This window comes from Myotis myotis, unplaced genomic scaffold, assembly GCF_014108235.1.
Source record: "Myotis myotis isolate mMyoMyo1 unplaced genomic scaffold, mMyoMyo1.p scaffold_m19_p_7, whole genome shotgun sequence".
NCBI classification, from domain to species: Eukaryota; Metazoa; Chordata; class Mammalia; order Chiroptera; family Vespertilionidae; genus Myotis; species Myotis myotis.
In genome coordinates, this window is record NW_023416379.1 from 36,854,627 (window position 1) to 36,872,779 (window position 18,153).

Genomic DNA, 18,153 nt, shown 5'->3' on the forward strand with positions numbered 1-18,153 from the left:
TTTCCTAAAATCAAGAATATTATATTTATCTCTTCTTCATATCTCAGTTGGTTAAGTTCCTCAAACAGCCATTAATATTGTAAAAGTTGTGGAATTGCAATGGTCTATAGGAGGTATAACAGCTTTCAGTGAACTTAGTGGGGAGACCAGAGTGAAATAATTGGAAGCCACTTAGCAATGTTAAGCATGAGATAATGTAGTATACATTATTAATACTGTGATATCCTTTTTCTTAAATGATGTCCTTGAGTTCTGTTCTCCTCTATTCTTAAAATTTCAATTTCTAAATACTTTCACATCTCTATCTCCAGTTCATATCTCATCAAAATGCCTTTCGGACGTCTTCATGTAGACAACACCACAGTACTCTCAGCTTCAATTTTTCTAAAACGACTGTAGTCTTTTTTCTTTCTTAACTGAGTGGATGGCATCATAGTCACCTCGTTATCCAAGCCAGAAACAGAATCATTCTTGCTTTTCTTTCTCTTGTTTCTTAACCACATGATCAGTTGATACTGTTTCCTAATGATACTTCAGAACCATCCGCTTCTTTTTATTTCCTCTGCCACCATCCTAGACTGTAGTAGTCATCTCTTAAATTACTGAAAAGACCTCTTAGTCTCCCTGTGTCCTCTTCACCTCCAAACTATTCACAAATGCACAGTGTTTAAAATCCTTTTTCCTTGAGATGAAGTCCAGTTTTTTTGTGGGTTTTTTTTTTTTTTTTTTTGTGGTTTTTTTTTTTTTTTTTTTTTACTGTGGGCTTACCTGTTCTGCTTGATTTGGTCCTGCCTCCTTCTTCAGCTTTAACTTACTTTCCTCTGTTCTAAACTGAACTTAACATGCATTGTGCTCTTTTGTCTCTGAGCCTTGACACATGCTACTCCCTTTTTCCAGAAGAGGAATATAAAGAAATGAAACTGTGGCGATTAAAAGCACACAAACTCAGGAGCCAGACTTCTAGATCCAGGCGAATCTTGGATCATCCACTTAACTAACTGGGTGATCTATAGTGAGTTTCTTAACCTCTGTGCTTTCAGTGGCCTCATCTGTACAATGAGGATAGTAAAAGTATGTGCTTCACAGTATGTTATGAGAATTAAGAGTTAATGTAATTGAGGCTCTTAGAATGATGCCTGCTTTGTACTAAGTAATATATAAATGTAACTTATTAATAACTCTTATAAATGTGTTGTAATACTGGATAGTATTTTTGTTTTAAAGTTGATTCAATATTAAAAGAAAAAATACTATTTTTCCTCATAAATTATGAATTGATTGGCTCATTATTATTGATAATTCTGTTCTTGAATGGGCAGTAGCTTTATTTTTCTAAATTCTTTTTTTTAAGCTTTCTAGTGATTAGAATTTGATCTTAGGTTGACATTCCTATGAAAAGGATCACTTAACAACATTAGGTTTACCTGAATTTTTATACAGACTAATTCAGGGCAACCTATATGGAAACTTTTAGAAGAAAATTATTTCTTAATAGCTAATAGCTGACTTTTTACTTTATGATTTATGTGCTATATTGATTAAAGTTTCAAGTAAAGTTCTTTGAAGGAATTGACTCTTTTCCTTTCAAGTTTATTTCCGAAATTGTGGATTATAATGGTTCAAATGGTTTGGGTTCTGGTAAGGATATTTGCTATATAGTATTAGGAACTAGATTTTCTGAAAGAGAAAATTCTGCTTCTCTATTCACAACTCCACTTACATTCAACATTCCCCAGAATACTTCTGATACCAGATAATGTGTTTTTTCCTCCCATACTGACCAATTCTCTGACACCAGCTGGGGTATCCTACAGTTTAACTCAGTTTTGACACTAATTACTTGGAGTTGGTACAGGCTCCACAGGTTAAGAGCTCAGTCCCACACGATTGTCCCCTAACCCCACTTCAGATGCCAGGCACAAGTATTGGGTCCCCAAGTTAGTTGTCCCCATCTTCTGTCCGACTTGGCTTCAAATCAGAAGTTCCCATGACTCCCTCCTCAGATTCAGTCATTTATTAGAATGTTTCACAGAACTCAGGAAAACAGTTTACTTACTAGATTACTGGTTTATTACAAAGAATATACTGTATAAAGGATAAAAATGAACAGCCACATGAAGGATACATAGGGCTGGGCCTATATCTGGAAGGGTCCCAAGCACAGGAACTTTTATCCCTATGAAGTTTTAGAGTGTGTCACCCTTCCGGCAAGTGGATGTGTTCTGATTCACCAACCTAGATGCTCTCTGAACTCTGTACTTTGGGGATTTTTATGGCGTTTTCATTATGTAGGCATGATTGATTAAATTGTGACCATTGGTAATTAATTCAACCTCTAGTTACCCTTTTTGGGGGTGGGAGGGGCTGAAAGTTGTAATCACCTGATAATGTTTCCCCGACAACCATCCACCCATCCACTGGTTATTTAGGGACTTTCCAAAACTCAGGTGTGGTTGAAAGGGGCTTGTTATGAATAAAAGAATTTTTTTCATTTATCCTTCTGGAGCTATTCCAGGAACAAAAATGAAATATTGTGGTAAAAGATACTCCTATGCTCTAGTCACTTAGGAAATTACAGGGGTTTTAGGAGCTGTGAGCCAGGAACTGTGGAGGAAGATTGAAATATATATTTCTTATAATATCACAGTGTCACATTCTGTGTTGTCACAGTAGTTAAGATCAGCTATGAAAAACATGCAAAACCTAAATTTTATCAAAAGAAGTTTCCGCAGTGGTCTAGGTTTGGCAGAACCTTCAATAGTATGGTGAAAAACTATACATTTAAATTTTAAGTGTTGCTGTTGACATCTTGACTATTAATTTCTTTTTTGATACGCAAGGTTTTGGGTTTGCTCCCTGCAGGGCACATACAAGAATCAACCAATGAATGCATAAATAAGTGGAACAACAAATCAATGTTTCTCTCTCCCTTTCTCTCTTTCTAAAATCATTGAAAAAGACTAATAAGTTTATTTCAATGCAACAATAGTTGAGTTTCTACTATTTGCAAGGCACTTTGTTAGCTCCTGAATAATATACGGAAACTTTTATAGCTGTTTTTATTTTTTGGTTAATCCTCATCCGAGGATATTTTTCCATTGATTTTTTGAGAGAGTGGAAGGGAGAAGGAGAGACAGAGAGAAACATCCATGTCAGAGAGACACATCGATTGGTTGCCTCCTGCACACACCCCTACTAGGGTCAGGGAACTTGCAACCGAGGTATGTGCCCTTGACTGGAATAGAACGCAGGACCCTTCAGTCCGCGGGACCTTTCAGTCCACAGGCCAATGCGCCAACCATCGAGCAACACCAGCCAGGCTGTCATTTGTTTGTTCATTTTTGGAAAATTTCATGATAAAAATTTTTAAAATATTAGGGTATTACATAAAAGAGAAAGAGTTCCCATGTAAGGAATCATTACTACCAGGCTGTGTGAATATTGAGTTTATAATATTGAATAATGACACCAATGTAAAACTAATCTTTTTTGAGTTTTGTTTTTCCAGATTTTTATTCCTTATTTTGTGTGTGTGATGTGGAAGTCTCTTAATCAGCTAAGCCAAATCATCACATATTAAAGAAAAGAGATATAATAATAACATTGATTTATGCCAGCATTCTTCTTGAAGAAAAAAATTGTTGGCAAGACTCAGGTGTCATATTGTTTGAAGAATGTCTTACTGGTAACACATGGTTGTAAAAACTGGTCATACTGTACCATCTTGGATACTGTTATTCTGATGATTTAATTATTTGAATTTTACTCTTACAGTTTTGAAAAGAAAACCTGAAGGATGAATTCATTGAATTGTTTGTGAGAGAGAAGTGCTCAGAAATTGTTCTTTCATCTCTTCTTTCCTCTCTCTGTCTCCTTTCCTCCTTGTCTCAAGTTTTTTCCTGGGCACCAAAAAAGTCATCTATGTGCTGCTTCCTCTAATCCAGTGGTTCTCAACCTTCTGGCCCTTTAAATACAGTTCCTCATGTTGTGACCCAACCATAAAATTATTTTCGTTGCTACTTCATAACTGTAATGTTGCTACTGTTATGAATCATAATGTAAATATCTGATATGCAGGGTGGTCTTAGGCGACCCCTGTGAAAGGGTCAGTGCCGGGGTCCAACCCCAGCGGGTCCAGGGGTTCCCAAAGGCGTAGACGGAGTCGGCGAAGAAGAAGAAGACGGAGACAGCGTTCAGTTGATCAGCATGGTTGGGTTCTCTTGCCTGGTTCTATTGCCAGGTTCTGTAGCCAGTTCTGTCTCTAGGTTCTTCAGCCAGGTTCTCTCGCTAGGTTCTGTCTCTAGGTTCTGTGGCCAGTTTCTGTCCAGGATCTTTTGCCATGTTCTGTCTCTAGGTTCTTCTCTAGGTTCTGTGCCTCTTGGTTCTGTCTTCTAAGTTCTGTCTCTTGCTGTCTTGTTACATCTGTATTTATACCAGTTGATTCAATCCTATCAATCTCTATTACAAAGGTTAGGGCGTTTCTTATCTCCATTCTAGGGAGTAAAGATTATGTAGCTTAAGCATGATTGTTCGTAGTTAAAGTGATTAATTACCCGCCTGGCACTTAGTTGAGGGGTTTTATTCCCTCCGTAACTTCAGGGGAAAATCCCTACCTGGGGAAACAACCTTTCTTAGAGAGGAGACCTTGGTTAAAACACATAGTGCCAAGAAGGTGAGCAAACATTTTAAGAACAGTATGCCATATATGCCAGGTCCTTTGAAACAGCAAGGATGGACCGGCTCCCGGCAGGTCAGTCTACCGCCAAAGGGGTCGAGACCCACAGGTTGCTGCTCTAATCCAATCTCTCATGAAGGCTCAAGGCCTTTCAATCTGAAACTACTATGATAGGCCCTCAAGAAACATCTTTAGGATATCTCCTCTTGGAACTTCTCAGATATTTTCATTTTGGGTTAAAAATTTTTTCTATGTAAAAGAATCATAAGAATATTCTGAGATCTGACCCAACTCTTGTTCTCAATGATATCATCCTCCCCATCAGCCAAGCTCAGAACCTCAGATTTAACCTGATTCAGTCTTCTTTTTTTTTTTTTTTTTTTTTTTTAAATATATTTTTATTGATTTCAGAGAGGAAGGAAGAGGGAGAGAGAGATAGAAACATTCATGATGAGAGAGAATCATGGATTGGCTGCCTCCTGCAAGTCCCCCACTGGGGATCGAGTCCACAACCCCGGCCATGTGCCCTTGACTGGAATCGAACCTGGGACCTTTCAGTTCACAGGTCGACGCTCTATCCACTGAGCCAAACCAGCTAGGGCTGATTCAGTCTTCTTAATCATTATTTATTCATTTGGTTCTGCCAATTCCTTCTTAAAAATTACTGTCACAAGTGTTCCTTCTTTTCTCTAGTCTTACTGTTACCACTTTGTTATGGAGAATGTTGAACTTGGAATTAGGAGATTTTGTCTCAACTCTGCTTCTAGCTGCTGGCCTAGCTTCTTCATCTTTAAAATGAGGAGGTTGTCTTAAGCCCCTTTTGGAGCTAACTTTCTATTACACTAACCCAGGTTCTCATCTTCTTACATTTACAATAACCTCCTAATTGTTTTTCACACTTGTAATTTCAGTTCTTCCTACATAGATTAATCTTCATATATAACTTTCATTGCCTTTAAAATAGACTCTTATAATATCTGGTCTCCATTTTTTCTCTCACATCATCATTTCTTTGGTTAATGGTGTTATCATTTGCACAATTAGACAAAGTGGAAACTTCATCTGTCTTTGGAATCTTTCTTTGATCTACAAAATCAAATTGGTTATCAAATCTGTCAGTTCTGACTCAGAAATGCCTTTTGAAATCCATATTTGTTCTCCTCTGTCACTCTTGTAATCTCCATCTTTTCTAATCTGGACATATGATGCAACCTACCAAATATTTTGTCTACCATCACAGTTATCCTTCTGAGCAAATATCTGTTAATGTACCGTCCCTGTTCTAAAAACCTCTGGCTCCACGTTGTTTACATATGAAGTATAAGCTTCTTTGACAGCTCACATGGTCCATTCCCTTTACTTTTCTAATCTCATCTCTTGCCCCTTGTCATCATGCCTCCAGCTGCCAGCCATCTAAATACCAGTGGTTTTCTGAAGATGCCTTTTATTTTTCTCATGCTACACTTCTGCCTGGAAATCTGTATCTCCTCATCCCTTCTTCCTGGAAACTGTTCTCTTAAAGGCATTACTCATGTCGTTAATTTCCTTTCTTAAAACTCTGGAAGAAATATTAGTTTCATTCTTTCTGTTCTTGTTATGCATACCTCTTGAGTGCAGAGGGAGTCATATCAGTTATTTGTCTATATTTTCCACTCACCCAGAATCTCTTTCAGCTGGATTTTGAACTTTGATATCTAGGGTAGTCTAATTTTGTTCATCCTCAGAGCTTGGCATAGTGTTGGGGCATGCACTATTGACTCAGTATTTGTTTGTTGGTTGATGTAAAATAAATTAGTAAGGTACTTCTGTTTTCGTTAGAAACAAAAATGGATTTTAACACTATTAGTTTGAAGACTAAAAATTTTCTCTCAGCCTTGCTTGAGCTTGAATTCCCTCATCTTTTTTAAAAAGATACTTCTAGATTTTTGTCTGTCAAAGGTTCTTGGGACCAAAAATAGCCCAGAGCTGATCTGAATACCTTATGGTGTAATTGATAAGAGCCAAGAAAAGCCCTGCATCTGTTTAGTTATGATGATAACAAATGGAGTTTTGGGCAGACCTTAACCATACTGTGCATACAGGCTGCTGCATGGTGCTTCACCTTGCTAAAAGTGACTGGGGGCTGGTCACCAAGTTTGTACGTTATTGAAAGGTATAAGACTATTTTTTTTCATTAAACCAGTTCTTAAGATTTCATTTAAGACATGTTCCTACTGAACTTGCTTCTTTAGCTTGAGCAACTCTTCCCTGAATTACATTTAAATAGTACCACTGAGTCTGGTAGAAATTTTAAGGCGATGATTTCTATAATTTGCACAACTGTGTGCTTTTTATTTTTTCTTCTGTCTGTAGAATTGCTTGCACCAAGCGTTTTTCCGAACACAGTGTCTCAGATGGAAAGGTAATCGGGTCACAGTGTCTGCCAGATTTACTTTTTTATTTTGTTGTTACATCATGTTCCTGTTGAATAATACTTTCTTTGTGACTCTTGAGAGTGAAACCTGCATGGTTTTGCTACACATTACTAACATATAGGAGAAATGTCATTAAATTAAAAAAATTTCTACATTAAATATATCTATGGTTATAGTACAAATTTATGTATTTTTAATTTTGGATTTATTTAGTAAACTCCTTTATTATTTTCAATATGTAGGCGCTCTAACTTAGCACAGTATCTAATATGTCCTAAAATTTAGAAAGCAGTTTACCTGAAGGCTTTGAAATTGCTTTGTCTGTCTTTATTATAGTAAACAATAAACTACTTTTATTTAGAAATAAAATAGCTTTAAGAAAGAACTAAGCTGCCTGTAAAAGCCAGACCATCATAACAGTATAGGTAAGGTTCACCTGCTTTTCAGCCTTGTTATGTAAAAGAACAAATTATACCCTAACCGGTTTGGCTCAGTGGATAGAGCATTGGCCTGCGGACTGAAAGGTCCCAGGTTCGATTCCAGTCAAGGGCATGTACCTTGGTTGCAGGCACATCCCCAGTGGGGGGTATGCAGGAGGCAGCTGGTCGATGTTTCTAACTCTCTATCCCTCTCCCTTCCTCTCTGTAAAAAAATCAATAAAAAAAAAATTATATCTACGGCATTTAATATTATATGTGCCTGAGACATATAAGCTGTGGGGTATGACTTGTCACTTCCATTTGAAGGAATTCCTGGAGAGGGTCACTCACATGGATTGAGAGCAATAAAGTTTCCCTGCCCTGTGTGCTAGTCATTGAAATATTTGTGGGCCTTGTGGCATGTGACCAAAGATTGGCATTGACATAGTACCATGGTGAAAGTGGGACCCATATGTCCCCTGGGATTCTGCCACTTGTTCATATGGTGAACTTCAGAGGGGCCATATCATCCCTTACTACCTGACAGTTAACATACAAAAGAAATGGTAATAATATATGTACTTTGATTCTCAATCTGAAAGTTGCAAATAATTCTTAAGTTTGCAGACCTTGGAGTATTTTATTAATTTAACAGATGGAAGTTATATTTAAATTTATTAAGTGAAATAATTGCTGGGTTTGTTCCTAGTTCCTATCCACATAATTCAGAATAAGAAGCTTATACTTCAGTCTGTTCTGCTCAAGGTTTCAAATGCCTTTGACAGCCTCAATGTAAAATTCTAAAGCCATTAATGTGATGTGTTAATTTTGTACTTTTTGATTCACTGCAAAAATTTTATAGTTTCCATAGCAACGATAACCTATCCAGATTGTGTAATATTCTTTACAGTATTAAAAATAAAACTGTGCAATTACATGAGCTTCTGGAAGACTTCATTTAGGGAAATAGTATTGAAATATTTGTTTTAAAAAATTATGATTTCATATTAAAATTTTGTCAGAAAGCTTATATAATTTTATTTTTATAATTTATTATACTTAAATATTCTGTAATAGATGCCTACTAGTTAATTTAATTATTAAATTATGAAATTTACATTGTAAGCACTGTGTTAAGTTCTCAGGCACAAGGGCTGTCACATACATACCCACACATATATAGGGTGTTACCAAAAAATGTATATACACTTTAACAGCTGATAGCTTAATTTTGAAAATTGAATGTATTTTAATAAGCACTGCCTTTATAATTATTCAAAGTGCATGTATACATTTTTTGGGATACCCTATATTAAGGGTGGGGGGGATATTTGGCTTTAATGACATTCAGTCACCTGCTGCTTGTACTTCTTAGTGGCTTCTGAGTAGTTTGAAAAAGTCTAGTTTTATGTTTGGAGGAAACAGGACAGAGAAAAAGGAAAAATGATCACTTAAGCTTTCCATGTTTTTTACTTTGTTCTTGAAAACACACCTAAGATAGCACTTTGAAAATACTGAAGATTGTTTTAGTAGGTGACTATTTTCTGACTGTCAAATTATTTTGGCTCTTTTCTTTTTTCCTTCAATTCTTACTTAAAAGACAATGTAATGTTAGTACTGAAGCTAATTAACATAACTTTCTCCATCTTAACACAACTGCTTTTCTTTAGTTATATTACCTCAACATATGTCTGGATATATGAATGTTTTTATATGGTATAATTTGTGTAATTCTTAGTAGTTAATGGTAAACATTTTTCATGTTTCTAATGACCTTCATAATTATTATTTTATTAATTGATAGCAGTCCATCCTGTTGAAATATCTGGTGTGTTTTCTTTTTATCAAAATGCTGTTTATAAAAAAAGAAAACAAAAATAAATAAGAAAGTAAAAAAAATGCTGCCTCATTATCTTTTTTTAAAAATTAATCTGAAATAAGGTTTATTTTATTTTTTAAACTTGTCCTAGGTTAGGGGCAGTAAATGACATTAATTAAATTTCTGCAATTAGTCTTTGAGTAACTTTATATAATCTTTGTTAGGCAAAAATACAAATTACTTACTTCAGTTTATGAGGCCTAATACATTGACTTTTAATTACAGTTCTTTAGATGTTGGAAGGAAACCTCTATTTCCTTTCAGAATAATTTTCAGGTCAGCTTTTAGAGTTTCATTTTTAAAAAATCTTTGTCTTTTTTACACCAGCAACCTACAAGGCTGCTGCTTGGATCTGCTTAATTATCTTGAATGCCATATACTGGAAGAGTAATGGATATAATTTTCACACTGATTGTGGGGGAAAGTAACCATAACTCAATTATTTGCCCAAAACATAGATGTTTGTGAAAATCTTCAAAAGGCATTAAGTTGTTTTAAATGCATATTGTAAATAACCTCTTAAACTGATTTATCTGCTTATAAATGCAGAATGGGGAAAATGAGAAATAGGTAAGTAGGACAGGGTGTGGCACCACTATCATTTGGCAAAACAAAGCATCATGACATGGTGATACCTTGCTGAGGCTCTAATATAATCAAAAGACAAAATTTACAGGGTATGGATTATACTCCTCTTATCAGAACAACCCTTAATATGAACCACATTTGTGACATTCAGCTGGGGCCTTGGTGTGGCTGATTCTGGTGTCAGCACCTTGAAGATACTGTGTGGTCCTAGCCACTCATCTGATATACTATTATTATTTTTATGAACTGTATCACTATTTTTGAACTGCTGTCTTCACTTGGTTAAGCATCCTGATAACTACTGTGGTTCCCCACAATCCCTAATCCTACCTCCATTATTTGGAAAATTCACTGTAACTACTGGGTTTTTCCTAGAGTTCTTGAGATGTTGGTGGTTGGAGTTTCTCACCAAGTCTTTCCAAGGCTTTATGTTGAGTTAATGGGGCTTTTCAATGTCCCCTATACTATGTGAGAACTAGGGTGTCTCAGCGGGTCAGTATTCTTCCATAGCTTCTCCCTCCTAATAAATGATTCTGATACGATGAAATTACTTTAAACAAATATAGGAGTTTACATATGGTATTTGTTTTTGTAGTTAATATTTATAACAATGCTTTCATACACCAGATAATTAAAATAGGAGTAGAATTATCTTGCAGTATACTTAAGTTGATATTTATGCTTATTTACTTTTTTAAAAAAAATATTTTTTTGTTGATTTTAGAGAGGAAGGGAGGGGAGAGAGATAGAAGCATCAATGATGAGAGAATGATTAATCGGCTGCCTCCTGCATGCACCCTACTGGGGATTGAACCCCCAACCCAAGAATGTGTCCTCATGGGGAATCGAACCATGATCTCCTGACTCATAGGTTGACACTCAACTACTAAGCCATACCAGCGGGGCTATGCTTGTTTACTTTTTGAAACCAGTGCCTTGTTAGGTATCCTGTTCTGTTTCAATTTTGAATTTTATGTTTTGGCTCTGTCTGGTATTTTCATTGTGACGAATTTATTTTGGTATTTTGTATTTCTATAGTTGAAGTATCAGAAATAATAAGCAGTGCATGCATGTGAGAGTGTTGACATATCACTGAGAGACTAGTGCATTTTCATTGTTTTTGTAATTATAATTTTAAATCTGAAAATGTGTAGAAAAAATAATTTTTTTGTGTTCATATGCAGAAAAGATGAAAAGGAATATGCATTGAAGCAAATTGAAGGCACAGGAATATCCATGTCGGCTTGTAGAGAGATTGCAGTAAGTGGATATAAATACTTATTCTGTTATTGATATTGGATGATGATTGATATTAATATAAAATAGTTTCATTAATGTAAACAATACATGGTTATTTCAAAGATGTTAATGATATATAAGATGAGAAAAGCTGCATAAACTTGTTGATTACTTGAAAACCATCTTTTGAACATTGATTGTCTTAATGATATTTAGGATTTATAATTTTAGAATTACTAAGTTAAATGTTGACTTAATTAATTTAAATTGTGATCTAATGTAATTAACTTAAAAAGGTTTTAAAAATATATTTTTCTACTGCTTTGAAAATTTCCTTTTTAAAAATGCCCCCTTTGCCCCCTGAAAGTCAAAATTGTTTGGGTATTTTTACAAATATAGGGTGTCATGGGTCATTAGTATATCTAGTTAGATTATGTACAGGGAAATTTACCATGCCATCTGTATTTATGTAGAGTTTAGTTTAAATGAAAAAATATTTTTACAGTTTATCTTAGCCAAAAGGCTCAGAAACTGTAAACATATTTTTGAAATACAATAAAAAAATGAAAATGAAAGCAGATAAAAAAACTGTGACCTTTGATCTTACTGTAAAGATTAAATGTACAGGGATACAAAATCATGCTTTTTCTTGTAAGGCAATATTTTTGCTAATAGAAGCTGGAAGCCAACAAAGCTGAAAAAGCCTCTACTAGTATGTCTGCCAGCCAGAAAACATACTGGGCAGTGTGAATCGTTTTGACAAGAAGGTGGTTTAATTTGGAAAGGCTGGAACTGCCCTGGCCAGTGTTGTTCGGTGGTTAGAGGGTTGACCAGCTCACTGAAGGGTCACAGGTTTGATTTCAGTCAAGGTTGTTTATCTGAGTTGTAGGTTCAATCTCTGCCCTGTTGGGGCATGTGTAGGAGGCAACCAATCCATGTGTCTCTTTTACATCAGTGTTTCTCTCTCTCTCTCTCTCTCTCTCTCTCTCTCTCTCTCTCTCTCTCTCTCTCTCTTTCTCTCTCTCTCTCTCTCTCTCTCTCTCTTCTACTGTCTCTAAAAATCAATGGAAAAGACAACCTTGGGTGAGGATTAACAGTAACAACAAAAGAAGGAAGAAACGGCTGGAAACTTCCCTCTACTGGTATTTGGATTTGCTCCAACACAAAAGCCTAATCTTACAAAATCTTATAACTAAAAGTAACAATATGATTGGAGAGGTCCAGATGAATGAAGCTCTCTGAAATCTGGATGTTTTGTGACTGGGAGCAGAGCAGTGAAGACCTCTTTCAGATGACATTAGTCTTCCAGAATTATTCTCATTTTTTCCTTGTAGTCTCAGATCATGGTTTTAAAGGAATTGGAAGTTAGGCCATTTTCTTTCCGCAAGTAACTGAATGAAATTCTGATGTTTCTTAATGAAGCTAGTTTCTCTTTTTTGTTCTTTAAGAACTGATACCATCAAAGATTCTTGTTTTGTGAACCCATTTTGGAAACTGGAAAGACTGTTGAGAGATAAAACAGTGAAAAGTGGCTTGCCATTAAAACTGATGGTACCTGGTAACACATCTGGTTTTGTTGCTTTGATGAAGGAAGCTCTATAGGTCACTATGAATCATTGCTTTTACATTAGCATCATAGACTGTGCCAAAGATCATGAAAGAAGTCTTCTCCAGTGTCTTAAAAGTCACTCTTTATTCCTTGAATCACTACCTTGTCAAGAGATTTTATTGAGAAATGGGAGTAGAATATTGCAGGGAGGTTCATTGATTCTCCAAAGAACAAGTCTTAATGCACTGGGGAATTCTAATTCCATTTGCTGCTACATAACTTGGTGTGAATCAGGGTTTTCAGAACACTTGTCTGTTGGATTGTTAAAGCTACTGGCATATTGTACAAACACACAACCATTCTGCTTACTGTTCTAGCTCTTTATTCAAGAGAAACAGTAGCACCCTTCTAATAGTGGTTGATTTTTGTGAGATTGATTTTTTCTTTTAAATTTAATATCCTTTCTAATCTAAGCATCCTTTTTAAGTTGGGAGAGTTTAATCTGTTTACATTAATGTGTCTATTCATATATTTAGAATTCTGTTCTCTTATTTTTAAGTTATCTGTGTCTGATGCTGTGATTCTCCCCCTCCACCCCTTCTTTTCTGATTTATGAAGTATTGATTGAGTTTTCCTTATTTCCTTTTTTTCTAAACTTCTGGTTTGGAAATAACTTACATTATTTCTAGGTTAGTAATTACTCTTGCATTTTTACATATGTATTTGACTTAAATTCTCAAGTTTATCCAGCTCCCTCCATGCAAGGACCTTAGAAGTTTTTAATTCAGTTATTTTCTTTTATTTCTACCTTGTTTTCACTTAAGCTCTACGCCTAGTCCCCAACTTTGTATATTTTTAGTTTCTTAACAGTCAGCACATATTTAGATCTACTTGATTCTTTTTTTGTGCACACTCCTTATTGAGGTATATTTTTAGTGTTTCTTTAATCAAGGGCTTGTTAAATGACAATTTTTTTTAAAGTTTTTGACCAAAAATGTCTATTTTGTCCCCACTTTTGAAATACAGTTTAGCTGGATATACAATTTGAAGTTTATTCTTCAGCACTTTGAAGATTTCTCCATGGTCTTCTGGCCTTGGTTATTGATGATGTGATGTCTGTTGTCAGTGATGTCAGTGATGTCTTGGCTTTCCAGGAAGTCTGTGTTCTCCCTGTTTGATTTTAAGGTTTTGTCTTTGCCTGTGGTATGCTCTGCATGCTGCACAATATAAGGCCCAGGACCTATAGCAAACTTCCTTATATTTTGCCAGGCTAGTGGATAGAGTTTTTCTAGTCCTATTTTTCACTGAAGTTCTTCCTGGGTGCTGGGCACTGTGGAGGGGTCTTTTTTCACTACCTCAAATGTACATACCTAAGATACTATCTTCTACTTAAACAAATTGTTTTTTAATGGATTTCAGAGAGGAAGGGGGAGGGGGGAGAGAGAGAGAGAACCATCAATGATGAGAGAGAATTATTGATTGGCTGCCTCCTGCATGCCCCTTACTGGGGATCAAACCCACACCCGGGCATGTGCTCTGACTGGGAATCAAACTGTGAACTCCTGGTTCATGGGTCAACGCTCAACCACTGAGACACACCTGAGAGGCTATCTTCTATTTTTAAGTGGGGAATTTTTGCTTTTACATTTAGTTTGTCCTTTTTCAAATACGGTTGACATACAGTATTATATTAGTTTCAGGTATTCACCCCAGTGATTAGATATTATATAACTTACTAAGTGATCATCCTGATAAACTCATACCCATCTAACATCATACATAGTTATTAGAATATTATTCACTATATCCCCCATGCTGTACTTTATATCCCATGATTATTTTGTAACAACTTGGTTGTTACAAAATAATCATGGGATCCCTTCACCTTTTTCACCCATCCCTACAATATCTGGCAACCATCAGAATGTTCTCTGGATCTATGATTCTGTTTCTGTTCTGCTTGTTTGTTTATTTGATGTTTTAGATTCAATTATTGATATATATGTGTTTATTGCCTTTTATTCATATATTTGATTTTTGTGTTTCTTCTTAAAGAATACCGTTCAGCATTTCATGTAATACTGGTTTGGTGGTGGTGAACTCCTTTAGCTTTTTCTTGTCTGTGAAGCTCTTTATCTGTCTGACCTTCAATTCTAAATGATAGCTTTGTTGGATATAGCAATCTTGGTTGTAGGTCCTTGCTATTCATCACTTTGAATATTTCTTTGTACTCCCTTCTGGCCTGCATATTTCTGTTGAGAAATCAGCTGACAGTCGTATGGGTATTCCTTGTAGGTAACTAACTGCTTTTCTCTTGCTGCTTTTAAGATTCTCTCTGTCTTTAACCCTTGGCATTTTGATTATGATGTATCTTGGTGTGGGCCTCTTTGGGTTTCTCTTGTTTGGGACTCTGCGCTTCCTGGACTTGTAAGTCTACTTTTTTTCCCCAGGTAGGGGAAGTTTTCTGTCATTATTTCTTCAAATAGGTTTACAACATCTTGCTCACTCTCTTTTCCTTCTGGCAACTGCATAATGCAAATGTTGGTATGCTTGAAGTTTTCCCAGAGGCTCCTTACACTATTTTCTTACTCTTTTTTTCTTTTTGCTCTTCTAATTGAGTGTTTTTTTGCTTCCTCATGGGATGGAGCCTGCAACTGAGGTTTGTGCCCTTGATTGGAATTGAATGCATGACACTACAGTCTGAGGGCCAGTGAGCAAAACTTGCTAAGGCTCCTGTTTCTTGTTTAACTTGGGTCTGTCAAAGCCTGTGATCTTCTTAGGCATTTCCAGATAATGTCTGACTATTCTCTAAAGATTATGTAATACTTTAATGTTTCTATAGAGAGACGCTTTGCCATGATTTTAGGTACTGGTTCTCAAAGTGTAGTTCCTAAACCTTCAGTACCAACATTACCTGGGATCATACAGTGCACACTGTTTCTATGTCATTCAGTAGATACTTTTCTTTGTCATGATTTTTAAATTAAAGTTTGATAAAGTTTTGAACTCATGGGTGGTTCAGTGATGGATACTTTTAACAAGTAGAAATATGAATTTTATGGCTTGGTTTATTTGTTTTTGTATAGAAAGAGTGCTTATTAATTCTAAGGTATACTGTCAGGTTAAATACTATAAAAATGATACATATGTTGGTATATTTATTATTTCCTTATACTTGAGCATCATTTATTTTTAAAAGTTCTTAAAAAGTTAAGTGTTAGATGTGGAATTAAGGAAACATTTTACATCTGTAAATTAATTACTTTTTACCCCCATAATCTGCCTAACCCAAGCTCAAAAGAGAAGTTCATTGTTATTTACATAACTCCTTTTAGTGATCCCCATGGATTTAAAACATAATTAGCATTGTTGCACTTCCTTCCATAGAGAAAATATATGCTGTCTTAATAAATGTAATATGCTTTTGTTCATGAAGAATATTACTTAGTACTGCCAACTATTTTAGGATGCTAAAATAAAAATATTTACAATCCAAGAATACTTTAAAATTATTCTTGTAAAAGAAAGATATTCCATTGTTTTTGGTTATTCATCATAAAAAAAATGCTGTGAAAAGCAAACTGCATGACATTTCAAGGTGATCATTTAAATTAAGTTTTGCCAAGGTATTAGAACATATGAAATGAATGATAGAACCATTGTAAAGGCATTAAACAGTCATTGGACTTTTAATTAAGTGCAGAAAACCCACATAGTGTCTCATATAAAGGAGTGTTCAGAAAATGCTGGCTTAGTTTAAATGATCAAGTTAATTTTGATGCTCTTAACCTACTAACATAATGTTTTTTTCACTTAGTGAGTAAGCTACTATCAGATATGTTAGACATTGTGAACTGGCCCTTAGTGCTCCCGGATTGTGAGAGGCAGTCGGACATCCCCCGAAGGGTCCCGAATTGGAGAAGGGTGCAGGCTGGCCTGAGAGATCCCCTCCCCCATGCACGAATTTCGTGCATCGGACCTCTAGTCTATATTATAAAAGGCCTGTGGCTGTAACACTGTAGCAACCAATGACTGGACGGGGAACCATGAGGAACCGGGTGGGTGGTGGTGGTGGCTGGAGTGAAGCAGCCCAGGTCTCGGGTGCTTGGCGGCGAGCAGGCGGGTGGGGCGGTGGGTGGGTGGGTGGGTGGGCGTGGCCAGGCTCGTGCAGGTGGGCGGGGCCGTGTGATTTTTGTGCTCTGGTCTTCTAGTAATAATAAAATGAAAATAAGGGTTGTTGGCAAGGATATGGGAATTGGAGCCTTCATACATTGTTGACGGAAATGTAAAATAGTTTAGATGTTATGGCAAACATTTGGGTGGTTCTACCAAAAGCTAAACATAGAATCACCCTATGACCCATCAGTTCTGCTCTTAGGAGTATGCCCAATAGAACTGAAAACAGGTGTTCAAACAAAAACTTGTACACAGACGTTTATAGCAGAATCCTATCTAATAGTAGACAAACATGGTAATTAACCATACCTCCACTACGCTTCCCATTGGCTAATCAGGGCGATATGCAAATTAACTGCCAAACAAGATGGCAGCTAGCAGCCAGGCAGCTGAAGCGAACATGAGGCTTGTTTGCTCCAGTGATGGAGGAATCCAAGGTTCTCCAACTGCCACGGCCCAGCTCTGAGCTGCACGCTAAGCAACAATGTTGCAATTATAGAAGCTAAACAAACCCCAGATACCTGCTTTCAGGAGCCGGCCTTGGAGCTGGAGCCGCAACAAAGTTTCAATTATAGAAGGCAAATAAATCCCAGAATAAAAAAAAAAGAAAGGAGAGACTGGGAGCTTCAGTTGCAGGCTTGGCCCGCCTGAAAACGGCCCTCAGCCCCTCACCCAGAAAGGCCAGGCACCCCAGTGGGGACCCCATCCCTGAAGGGGGTGTGGGCAGCCTGAAAACAGCCATCAGCCCCTCAACCAGGCTGGCCAGGCACCTCAGTGGGGACCCCCACCCTGAAGGGGTTGCGGGCAGCCTGAAAACAGCCATCGGCCCCTCATCCAGGCTGGCCAGGCGCCCCAGTGGGGACCCTCACCCTAAAGGGGGTGCGGGCAGCCTGAAAACAGCCATCATCCCCTCACCCAGGCTGGCCAGGCACCCAAGCGGGACCCCCACCCTGATCCGGGACACCATTCAGGGCAAACAAGCCAGCCCCCACCCGTGCACCAGGCCTCTATCCTATATAGTAAAAGGGTAATATGCAAACTGACCCTAACAGCAGAACGACTGGGAATGACTGGTCACAATGACACACACTGATCACCAGGAGGCAGATGCTCAATGAAGGAGCTGCCCTCTGGTGGTTAGTGAGCTCCCACATGAAGGCACTCTGCTCAGCCACAAGCCAGGCTGATGGCTTCCAGTACAGCGGTGGTGGTGG

The 18,153-nt window shown here is 37.0% G+C and overlaps 1 protein-coding gene across 11 annotated transcripts in view; it reads left to right on the plus strand.

Annotated features, from left to right (window-relative positions):
- CDK19 (cyclin dependent kinase 19) overlaps positions 1–18,153 on the plus strand; it is a 112,391-nt gene that overhangs the window by 27,284 nt on the left and 66,954 nt on the right. For 6 of the 11 annotated variants that reach the window (XM_036316478.1, XM_036316477.1, XM_036316481.1 and 3 more), the window contains one exon: positions 11,160–11,235. In XM_036316478.1, coding sequence (XP_036172371.1) covers positions 11,160–11,235 — 76 coding nt within the window. Of the gene's footprint in view, positions 1–7,027; positions 7,077–11,159; positions 11,236–18,153 lie in introns of all 11 variants that reach the window. The other 5 variants (XM_036316475.1, XM_036316476.1, XM_036316484.1 and 2 more) reach the window with 1 other exon arrangement.